The sequence below is a fragment of the Misgurnus anguillicaudatus genome, unplaced genomic scaffold, assembly GCF_027580225.2.
Source record: "Misgurnus anguillicaudatus unplaced genomic scaffold, ASM2758022v2 HiC_scaffold_28, whole genome shotgun sequence".
Taxonomy (NCBI): domain Eukaryota; kingdom Metazoa; phylum Chordata; class Actinopteri; order Cypriniformes; family Cobitidae; genus Misgurnus; species Misgurnus anguillicaudatus.
Window position 1 is genome coordinate 2651062 of NW_027395278.1, and position 12236 is coordinate 2663297.

The 12236-nt window shown below is 38.5% G+C and overlaps 1 protein-coding gene across 2 annotated transcripts in view; it reads left to right on the forward strand.

Moving 5' to 3' along the window:
- The first annotated feature begins 2641 nt into the window (after positions 1 to 2641).
- The window catches only part of LOC129417201 (metastasis-associated protein MTA1), a 69814-nt gene continuing 60219 nt past the window's right edge, over positions 2642 to 12236 (forward strand). Inside the window, exons 1-2 of one of the 2 annotated variants that reach the window (XM_055171708.2) lie at positions 2642 to 2808; positions 2897 to 3004. In XM_055171708.2, the coding sequence (XP_055027683.1) occupies positions 2977 to 3004 (28 nt within the window). In that variant the 5' untranslated portion in view covers positions 2642 to 2808; positions 2897 to 2976. Of the gene's footprint in view, positions 3005 to 12236 lie in introns of both variants that reach the window. The other variant, XM_055171707.2, reaches the window with a different exon arrangement.

Here is a 12236-nt window from a genome sequence, read left to right on the forward strand (position 1 = left end):
TGTCACATATTTCCACCATTTTAAGTGCCCCTGCCACGACTTTCTTTTCCGTGACAGTTTCACGTATTGGTTACTCAACTGTTTTTCCTATTTTCTTACAATTGTTGCTTCGGTTTGGGGTTAGATTAAATGTAATACGTGACAATGTCATGCAAAACTGAGCAAAATAATGCGTGACTATTTCACGTATTTTGTGAGATCAGGTTTAGTTGTTTACAAGGCCATAGGTATGGTTATACTGTAGCTTGCTAATGTTATCTCATTTGCACAGTATAAGAAAATTCATGCCCATGCTTAAGTAAGTCCCTTGTTTTTTGTTTGTGTTTAACTAATGTGGAGTGAATTATTTTTAAAAAAAATGATGCCAGATGTTGCCCTTTTTTTTAAATCTATAGACCGTTTCATCGGGCTCACGTGTGGTGACGCGATAAGCGTCTGGCCTGAACTTAACTTCCGGTTTCCGTTTGTTAAATGGTCTGACTAGTTGCTGAAACTGAACTGTTAAACAAATACCTCGTCGAAAATAACAAATGTTTTGGGTTCCTATGTAATCTACGTGTTGTTTATTTTGCTTGTTATATAAATGAATAAACTATTTTTAAAGGACTTTGTTGTTATTTATTCTTTGTGGAGTTTACCGGAAGTTACGTGATGGCCACGAAAGCCGCTTGTTTATGTTGTTACTGCTGAAACAGTCTATACAATATTTAACAAAATAATCAGTCAGAACGAAATTAAATCAAAAGTTTTATAAAACCCTGTTTTGTTTGTTTGTTTTTGTTTGTTTGTTTGTTTAGGCCTGATTACAATGTGTGTCATACCACTCTCCTGATCACTTAGCAGAACTGATCCAGCCACAGAGGTTTCATAGTAGTAGATGGTTAAGTGTTTCCTATTGTAGTATAATGTCTATTGCTAATGTTTTTCAATTTCTGACTCATTCTATGCCTGAATATTATTGGAACAAGTACCACCCACAACACCTTACTGTAAAGCATTTTTTCACATTTCCTTAGAAATGAGACCAAACTTGAAGGCTACAGTATATAGTTGTGTGCACATGGAATATAGTGCAAATATAAACCACATTTTGGGACTTTGTGATTATTTTAAGGCCATTGAACAAATAAATACAACAAGATTTAGACTTCAGTTTACAAAAATCTGTTTAGACTACTCTCTCTCTCTCTACGTAAACAGAGTTAGAAACCACCACATTTCATTATTATGTACTAGAAGACAGTTCAAGCTACTTCAGTTGGATGTCACTAAATATGATGTGTCCAAGCTTGCGCTCATTTTTGGTTTTTAATTTTGGAATTAATCTAAATCTATTTTCTTGCCATTCCATTGGGTTTTGGATTATTGTAAACCCATGTTTTACCCTGCATGTAATGTAAAAGTAAGTAACATAAATTCCTTTGGCATCGCTTCATAACCTTGAAAGTGTTGCAAACCCTGTACAAAGTAAAATGATTTAACATCACTAAGAAATGTATTCAGGTTTTCCATTGTCACTAGAAGATCCTTCATGGATTTCCAAACTGGTAAAGGCTAGTTTATGGTGTTTAGTGTTGGTTTGGTGTTAACCCAGCTTAAAACCTTTAGATCCCATCATCCCAGAACGTTCTTGGAATGTCAGTTCTTGGTCCCTACTGAAAAATGCAGCTAAGACCAGCATAAGCTGGTAGCTGGTTTTAGCTGGTTTAAGGTGGCAGTAGCTGGTTTAAACTGGTCCTCCCAGCCTGCCAAAGCTGGTGTGTCAGCTGGTCTTCCAGTCTGACCAGTTAAGACCAGCTAGACCAGCTTAAAAAGTGACCAAAACACAGCTAGACCAGCTTAAAAAGTGACCAAAACACAGCTAGACCAGCTTAAAAAGTGACCAAAACACATCTATACCAGCTTGCTACACCAGCAATACCAGCTAAAACCAAGCTGGGAGACCACCTTGCTGAAAAAAAATAAAACCATTACAGAAAATTCTAATGGTTTCTATTAAAATACTAATAAGATTAGCTTTAACCATTAAAGCCACTACACGGTAGTGTGTTTTGGGCCCTATTCCATTAGAAACAATACATAGAACCAATACATACCATTAGAGACCAACAAAGACCAATACACTGTAGTGTGTTTTGGGCCATATTCCATTAGAACCAATACATAGAACCAATACATACCATTAGAGACCAACAAAGACCAATACACTTTATGTTTTGGGCCATATTCCATTAGAACCAATAAAATTCCCAATAAAACCAACAGAATTTATGTGATGGTTTCTATTGTTTTTACCAGCTTATGCTGGTCTTAGCTGGGTTTTTCAGTAGGGGTTGCAAAAAGTATTTCGTTTCCAGAACACATTCTTTTGGTCCCAGGAACCAAAATCTAACTATAGGAACGTTTTGTGTTTGCTGGGAATCTAGATTGCCCACTGGCATACTGCAACTATGTTACCAAACATATACCTCTTGTTGAAGTCTTGCTTGTTAGTCTTGTTAAGCAGCCTTGGAGCAGCATCCAAAATATTGAACTATTGAATTATACTGTTTGTATCTGTTTATATGTTTGTTTTTGAAACTCGCTCTAAGAGCAACAGTTGTTTATTTGCGACATTTTGCCTCTAGTGGGTCCAAAGTAGTACAGCACTAGTCTGGTCATTTGAAAGAGGCGGGCGAATAAGGAAAGTGATGCTTGTCCATACAGTCCCTCTTCCCTCCCTCACCCCGTGTCCCATTCTCTCCTCCTCTTAGGAACCCGCTTTGTTGGGAAGGTGTTTCAGAACACGCGCCTGATACCGAATCTCCGGTAAATGCGCCTTTTGAAAATATGTGCACTGTCTCTTTAAGATCTCTTCGCTGCTACGCTTCGTATTGATCAATCCACCATTTTCCAGCGCACGGCACTCAGCGGCGGCAGCGGCCAGAGAGAGAAGCCCTACCTGGATACGCCAGGCAGGCAGGACCGGGGGCAGTCATGGCAGCCAACATGTACCGGGTCGGAGGTAAGAGATCAACCCTCGTAAAAAATATCGTGTTTTTTTGCGTTTCACCCTCGTATGTGCCGTTTTGCAGCAGGTCTTAGCAGTTTTAGGTTTGTCCTTCCTCTTTTATGTTTTAAAGTACTGTAGGACTACAGCGAGAGGATGAGGAAGATGATGGTGATCGCGAGTAGTGAGATGAAGAAGAGCGCTCCCGTTTCGGCACCCCGGGAGTGTTTTTAATAGTAACTGGCTCAACATTTATCGCGGTTAGCACGATGTAGCGCGTGAGTGTGTCATTGAGTATTAGTAACAATCGTGTAACTCTTACATTTTCAAAGAAGGGACGCGTTTGAGCTTTCAAAGTTAAGTTTTGAGAAGCACGCTTTTACTTTCAAACCCGGTTGTTGGCTCAGAAACGCTGTTTTACTGACATAGACCTACATCTTTGTGCTGTATTTGACTTTTTAAACGTACGCACATACTATAGATAAAGTGGTAAAGTTTATGAACGTAGACGTAAAGCTGTAGATGGGCTTTAGTATAGTTTTTGTGCCCGTGAAGTAGTTGTAGTCTTATAAAAATATGTATTCAGAATAGACAATGTGGGCAGACACTGCATGAATGTGTTGTGTCAGAGGTTGAGCTTAATTGAGATGTAGGCTACATTGATGCTGAAATTGGTCTGTGATGCCTATAAAGCAATGCCGTTTGAATAAATGTGGGTCAAATTTAAAAGGTGTCCACAATTATGTCTAATTATGTTAATTATCCATTATGGCTGGAGCACAGGTACCTATTTATGGGATTGCATCTGGCTCCGTTCAAAAGGCAAGTCAAAACGCACAGGTCCCATGTTGGTATCAATTATCCATTAGGGTGCTGGTTTAGGGAGAGAAGCGTGTGCTTTAGTGTCTAATTGATGTAATGAATGCCTGTGGAAGTTTAGTCTTGAGGCAAAGGGGTTGTTTTAGGTGGTCTCATGTCGGGGACTATGTGAAGTTCATGTGCAACCTACTTGAAATGTACCTTTTTAAGTGTTTTTGGTACCTAGGTAGTTGTAGTTTATGTCTATTTTCACATATGCATACTATTCTTACTATTTCTGCAATGTATATTATAAATAATATGCAGGTTTTCTCTATGCATAGAATACACACATTTTCCAAAATGTGCTGTGTATGACAGAACATACTGTTCTGGGATCCTTAATGTGCTCGACTGTCCATGTTTTCCTCATGTGACTGAACTATTATGCTTTATAATGACTTCGATTCCAAAGCTCACTTGGTAGAACATTGCATTAGCAACAAAAAGGTCATGGTTTCCATTCTGGATCAGCCATAGTGATAAAACATTTAGCATTAATGCACTGTACAGGTAAGCTGATTTGGATTAAGTTTAACATTTAACTTGGGAAATAAGTTAACTTAAAATTAAACATTCACATACGATAATGGCAAAACAGTGCAGCATGCTGTTGTTTGAAATGTGTATCGCTTAATGATTCTGCAGTGCACAGTTTTATGCAATATAGTAGGCTGCATAAAGTGTACACTGTTCAGTAAAGCATTTTTTATTCACTGTGGATGCACTGTAAAGAGACGCAATACGCTTTGTGAATTCGTTTAGGGAGGATTTCAAGATTATTGTGTAAATATCTGTTACTCGGTTATGTGCTCCTCCCAATGTTTGCAACATCTCTGCTGCCGAGACTGAACATAGCCCCAGGCTCTTCGTCCAGCAGAGAATCTCAGTGGGCCTTCATACCTCTGGCTACTGCATCACCTGATACACATCGACAGCTACTGCTCTCCATCTCTCTCACTGTCTATATATTCCCTCTGTTCTTCCATTGGTCCAGCATGGACCAAATAGAAGCACATCGAACTACCTCAGACTGGAGCGTAGCCAGTTTTGCGCAATTTTACACCTCCATGTTCAGACCTCTGCTGTGCACCCAACACTTAGCACAATCGTACTAATAGCTGATTGCTGAAATGAGTTTGTGATGTAGTTTTGCAGCCAAACTATGATTTGAATTTTGAAAAAGCACCCCAAATCCCTTTTCTTTTGCATAGCATTTGGAATTCTCATGGTAGTTCCAATACAATTGTGATTAAGTCATTTTACCCCCTAGAAAAAAATGACTTTTTTCAGATTTTATTCGGATGCAGAGGCATAATGGTTAAAACAATGCCCTGTGTGTGAGAAACAAAGCCTGCCTTTGCGTTCCCTCTCTTTTTGTCCTCCCTCACACTTGATGGAGAAGGTAGTCGGCCTGAATTCCCTCTCATTGAGCTAACGGCTTTTCTCTGGCTCTTTTTTCTTCTCCCAGAAGGGAGGCTTCTCCTAGACTCCAGCCTGGAAGAAATGTGCCAAGAAAATCACAGGGAAAAAAATTCAAAACAGACCACCATGATCAGCCACAGAAATGATGGAAATGGGTTGAATCACATTAGGATTGGTGACGTCGAACTAGGCTATGTTAACGATGGGCCAGGTTCGATTGTGATGCTGTAGATGAGAAACGCGAACAATGGCAAGATCTACGGTATCTGTAAGGGTTTGCCAGTTGCTCAGCATGCGTAATATGTGTGTCTATTCCACGAGGTCATCATACTTTAACTATGCAGAAGCAAAACAGGTGGACTTTAGATGTTTTTTCCAAAGTTTGGTATATTTAGGTGGAGCGTATGAGTTTGTGCAAATTAAGTTTCGTTAAGTTTGGTCTCATTAATAAATTGAGTAAAAAGTGTCGGACGGCAGATGTCATTACGTCCCCATGCCACGCTGACTGACATTCCCCCTAAAATGTATTGCATCAACAATACAGTTCATCTTCGTTATGTAAGGAATAATTGATGACGGGCCATTGAATTATTTGAAAATAATGCACAAAGATGGTAGCGTTATACCTTTGGTGTGCATTATTTTTTAAATAATTCAAAAGACAGTCATCAATTATTCCTTACATAACGAAAATGAACAGTCAGTTTTTCCACTTATACCAAGTTTACCACAAACATTGCTTTGGTGTTTGTTTGTTTTTTTTAAGAAATTTGACAGGTTAAGTGTGTGGTTTACAGAAAAAGAATCAACATCCATGGAAAAATGTACAACCAATCAGAATAAAGGATTTAACAGACCCGTGGTAAAGTCATGTAATCCAACCAATCAGTGCAAAGAGGTCTCGATACATGGCTTCCTAGTCTTGCCTTCTCTTATAAAATAGCATTTTAATCACAGAAAATACAATTCCCAATTAAAGTATAGTTTAGTGAAAAACATGTTGAAGATTAACAAAGATGCTGTCGATTTAATAAATAATAAGGTAATTCCTTACAAAAGTGGTTCATTCAGCTTACTGTGGTACTTCCTCCATTGACTTCCATTCAAAGACGTTATGCGTTTTTACTCTAACCTTGCATGCTTGCCTTAAAGTGGCCATCAAACAGTTGACCACTGCAGTGTGTGTATGTCTTCTGTTGCAATATGCGGCTAAAATGTTAAAGGTCTCGTTTTTCCTGTGTTTGATTGTGTTTATGGTGCGCAATACAACACGTGTTCATGTTTCGTGTGTAAAAACGCTATATTTTTCACACAATTTACTTATCTCTATACCTCTGTTTTCACTGTCCTTAAAACGGGCTGATGTCTTCCTTGTTCTATGAAGTCCCTCCTTCAGAAATACGTAACGATTTAAGATTGTGTAGCTTGTTTAGTGTGTTTTGATTCAACAGCAGCTTAGCCAGAGCCGTTTGAGCTTAGCGGGCGACTGACATATTCCTGAGGGCGGAGTTTAGTCAAAAACTCCAATATTGATGTAATTCAACCCGGAAGTAGAGGGCTTTAGTCCAAACTGGCTGTTCGCTGTAGGCTTTGAAGGGAAATTCTGTTAAAGAAAATATTTCGCTTGGCATTAAACTTTGAGCTTTATAACTTTGCAGGTATAACTTGCGCACTAACAGCAACATTACACACACTAACTAAAGTTTGAAAAATGGGATTAGGAAAAACGGGACCATTGATAGTGTTGTTAACGTGTGTACGATCATGCACATTGAAACTTCAACTAAAATTAAAAATATTTCACGTCTTAATTCGATTTATGGTAACTTCAATTATGACTTTAGTTGGGTTATGGTAATCTAAATCCCTGTTTACATGGTAGTTAATTACATTACATTACATTATGTAGAAAGATTTTATGTGGAAAACTTTACCTTGCAAAATCATTGCATGAAATTCTGCAGACTTTCCTCTAAAATCTGTCCATAGGTTTCATCTGGGTCCTGTCATAAAGCATTCAAATTTGAGATTTGTATTTCGTAAGGTTCGAATATAGGTAATGATGGGTTGCAATAATTGCCAGCTGTCAGTTGCCATTGCCAAGCAAAGCATCAGTTCAGGCTGCTTTGCCCCTTGCTGAGTCCTGAAGCTCCTCCCAGGAGCAGATATCTAGCTGGTGCAGTTGTGTGATTGACAGTTAAAACAGCAGCTATATCATTTATTCAGTAGTTCATCCGTTGGCAGAGAGTTTTTAATGAGATGGGTGGAATAGCGTTGTTTCTGAGGAATTGCTCCAAGGATTAACTAACTGGTTTCTACATAAAATAAAATAAAATTCTACAATTTTATTATTTATTTATTTATTAATTGCTTATTGTGTGTGCTTATGCTGTTTTCTGACACCACTGGTCTTGCCCTAGTGTTTTATTCAGTGCACACAAAAAAGCATTGTAACATCCAAAGAAAAATGCTATTTAATTAATGGTTACAGTTTTGTTTGATGCCACCTAAACCCCATTCACACAGCATTTTGATCTTAATGGAAAATTTCCATAAAATTGGCAGAGAGCCTTCTGTGTGAACACAAACACGTCCAGTAAATGTTCAAGGCCAGGGATCACTCCAGTAAAGGGGACCTAGTAACATTGCCATAACATTTACATGTGTGAACAAAAGGCTAGTCGTAAGGGGCATGTCGTCGCAACAAGAAGTTACCGTTCAGCTTTTTAACATGGGGAAATTAAAAGCAGATTAACATTCATGACGAGAAATATCTGCAAACTGGACTGAAGCAGAGTTCAGGGAGCTCGTCACTACCATGTTGAAGTTATGATCATTCACCAGCATAACAGAACAGCATGTCACGTGTTCCTTTATGATCATATCATAAAAAAAATGCACGCACAAGATTTCTCGAGAGAAATCGCGGACAATAAGCAAACTTCAGACGCTGCAGAAAAAACTACCATGTGCAGGACTTTAAATACGCCCTATGTCTTTACAGGATCTTTACGGCATCTGTGTGAATGCATGAACAGATTATGGAAAAAAGGGGCAGTGTGAATGAACCAAAATTAAACAATCAAATCCCGAATGCATTTTCAGTGTATTGTCCGTAATCTGTGTGTGAAAAGGGCTCTAGGCTTGATTGACAATTGGTTAATGTTAAGCATAGCAATATTTAATGCAATAGTTTTTATTGTTGGTTGATGGTAGTATAATAAAGATTATAGCACCAATAGCAGTTATCAATAGATTTAATGAGGAGTCGTTAGTTTAATGGGATAAGTTGCGATGCTTTGAGCAGGGGTGCATTCCTGGTCCTGGAGGGCCACTGTCCTGCAAAGTTTAGATCCAACCCTAATCAAAAACACCTGAAAATCCTAATCAAAGGCTGAGGGAATACTTGGAAATGACATTCAGATGTGTTTGATTAGGGTTGGAGCTAAACTTTGCAGGACAGTGGCCCTCCAGGACCAGGAATGCCTGCTCTTGAGGGTGAACTTGACCTTTAACCTTGGCATCTCAGAAACATCCTTTAAAGTGTTTTAAGAAGGTCTGCCATTAATGGAACTCCCACATTTAACATTTAGTCAAGACTGAAAGTCCTGCATAGATTTTTAGAAATTAAGCTTTGATTGCCTTTTTATTTTTGCCTTTATTTTGAAATCGAAACTTCACTTTCTTTCAACAAGGAACAAAAGCTCTCACTTGGGCTATACGCTTTCAAAAGGTACAAATTTGTACCTAAACAGTTTACATAAGTACCTAAAGGTACATATCTGTACATATCAAGACCTTTTTAAAGAATGCTATTCCAGTGACAGCATTTGTAAATTTTTTTGAGAGTGTAAGTGGTACGTCTAGCTCAGTTCGTATAGAATGAGGCTCTTCATTTTTTCAGGGAATTAAGTTCGATCCTCATGTTGGATGCATGAGCCGCTCCTATCAATTTGGTTCTTGTAGCTCAAATGGTAGATCATTGTATTAGCAATGCAAAGATCATGGGTTTGATCTCAAAAACAACACGTACTGATAAAAAGAAATTGATCGCATTGGATGAAAGCATTTACATTTACTTAATAGGCAGACCCTTTTATCCAAAGCGGCTTACATTGCATTACAAGGTATACATTTATTCAGCATGTGTGTTCCCTGGGTTCGAACCCATGACCTTCTGCAGTGGTAAGCGCATTGCTCTGTAAAATGTAAAACTTAAAACAGATGAACGTAGTAGAGGTAGACCGATTAATCTGGCCTGACGTAATCATACTCAATTCTAGTCAGAATTTGAGTCTTATACCGCTCCATTAGGCTGAGATTATGGGGCATGTCTCAACTGTACCAGGACAAAAAAATGCCTCTGCACTCAATTGGATAGACATACAACCAATCAGCAACGGAGTGTGTGACGTATTTTAAAAATTCTGTTATGGCTAGCAGATGCTATCTAGCAGTCAATAGGAGCCTCCTCCTGGTCAAACAATTTACTCACGTGAATGTATTTTCCCTAAAGTACGACATCAAAAGCACTTGAACACAACACACTGGTGACCCAGCCCTGGGTTAAAAGCAACCCAGCATTTTTTTTAGCATCGATCGATTAATCGGTTATCGGCAAGCAGGGACCAACTTTGTTATCGGTATTGGTAAAATTCACTATCGGTTGAACTCTAGAAAATAGTGTGAGAAGTTGAACCTTCTTTAATCTAAGTTTTTTTCCTTTCTCTCTCTTATGTCTTTCTTTTTTATGTATATGTGTATATGAACCTCTGAAGTTGTATGAGTTTTTAAGTCATATGTGAATATTGTATAGGTTTTAGCTAATATTATTAAATGATGTATAATTATAGATGTAAATTATATCATGTAACGTTTTGAGATTAGTGTGATCTTAGCTCTTGGGACTATGGATGAAAATTAGCGTTTCGCTACAATCCGGCATGTTTACATGTATGATTGTCATGCTTGTTCATTAACATGCACTGTCCCAATCAAATAAACAATTTTTTTTATTATGCATCTATGCCACTTCAACATTTCCAGAATCTACAGATTCTGTAGTCTACACTATTGCTGTGTTCAAAATATCAATACGACGACGATACATCGTCATGAACTCTTGATGATGCATTGATACAGCACCTTCTTTAGTGATTCGGATGCACTTTTGATGTTGATCTGTGATCCGTATGGAAAGGACACATGTGACTCGCAGAGTAGCCTAAGTAAAGTGAAAGGTAGCGGGGTATACTTGACTTTCCGTGTGTGTCTGATGTGCACACACGTATTAGTGTTGGGCGATATGCCCTATTTTCAGATCGTCCTATCGTCAGCCTGTGAGATCGGCGATACACGATATTATCGGGGGGCGTGGCAGTAGTTTACTCTCTTTTTTATTTGTTAATTTTTACTCATTATAACAAGTCACTTGATGGGTGGACAAAAAAACAAGACCGTAACACCGTCGTGACCGCAACCTTCTTAAAACCGATGCCATTAAAGCGAGCGCGTCTTTAAAACCCTATCATGATTACTTAATAACTGTAAAAACATGCATCTGCGCACGCACACACAAGTGCGCGCACATACAAACTATTCAATGCATTTATTTAGTGCTGTTGCAGAAGACTACACGTGTCAAGCAGTGGTGCTCTCATGAGGTGCCTTTTTAAACGGTCCAGCGGAACGCAATCATATTTTAAACACAATCATATATTAAACACGAGGGACGTGTTGCTACAACTCATTGAAATGCATTTCATAAACAGGATTAATACCTAGTGATCTGACTTCGGACAGAGCGCAGCTTTCTGCACGTACGCGAGAGTGAGAGAGAGGCGCTAATATGCAGCGGGTCATATTTTAAACAAAAAGTAAAGTTTGCCTCAGCTCGCATGAAACGCAATAAACTGAACAAATAAGGATTACTACTTTAGTTTATGTTTAGACTGCGGACAGACGCGAGAGCGCGTGCACGTGAGACAGAGAGAAGCGCAGCTGCTCATGACGCGGCGCGCTGGATTTAGTGGTAGAAGGAGACCAAGACGCTCGCATTAAGTGCAGCTACGTGCAAGAAGGAATTCTCTCTTTACAAGCTCTCCGCGTAAAGTGAAGCAAACAAACAAACCCTCATATGAGGAAAAGCATGCATTGTCGGTGTTAATATAAAACTATGATGATAATAATAATAACCATTCGCCAACTATCGTCTTGACTATCGCCATGAAAGCCTGCCATTGGCGATATGTCTGAAGATCGTCGATACACGATACTATCGTCTATCGGCACAACCCTAACACGTATGCACACCTTGTCTAAGCGTGCCACTGTCTCTTTCTTTCTCTTTTGATGAGTTCTGTATGAAAGCACAGATATCTTCATGACTCGCCCTTTGCAGCAGTTTAGGTAAAGTAGTGTTGCACAAAACAGACTGCATGTTGTCTCGTAAGCAATCCATAATAAACCTATTGCGCACATTTAAAAAACAACGAAGCACGCGTTGCTTTATTAGCCGATCTCTTATAATAAAGTAACAGATTTGGGAAGAAAGACGACAAAGAGCTGCAGGTGAAAAGTGTGTGTCTATAGAGAGATATAGAGCTACTTAGCTGTCACATTAATAATCTGATTTCTATGAAGAAATAGTATTTAGCATGTTTATACATGTATTCATAGATATATAATTATTATATGAGAAAATAATATGGCTAGAGTAAGGCACTATCTTTTTAAGACTGCTTTGAAACAACACAAGTTAAATACTCTAGCTTAAGATTTTAAGTCTTTTTACGAGTTCCCCGAAAGCTAATAAATGAATGGCATAACACAACTGTTACAACACTGCTTATTCAATGTACAATAAAGAGATAAAAATAATAATGTTAATAAACTTTGAACAAAAATGTCATTCAAAATGGTCTGTATCATGACATCCTTGTATCGGGATACGTATCATATGGGG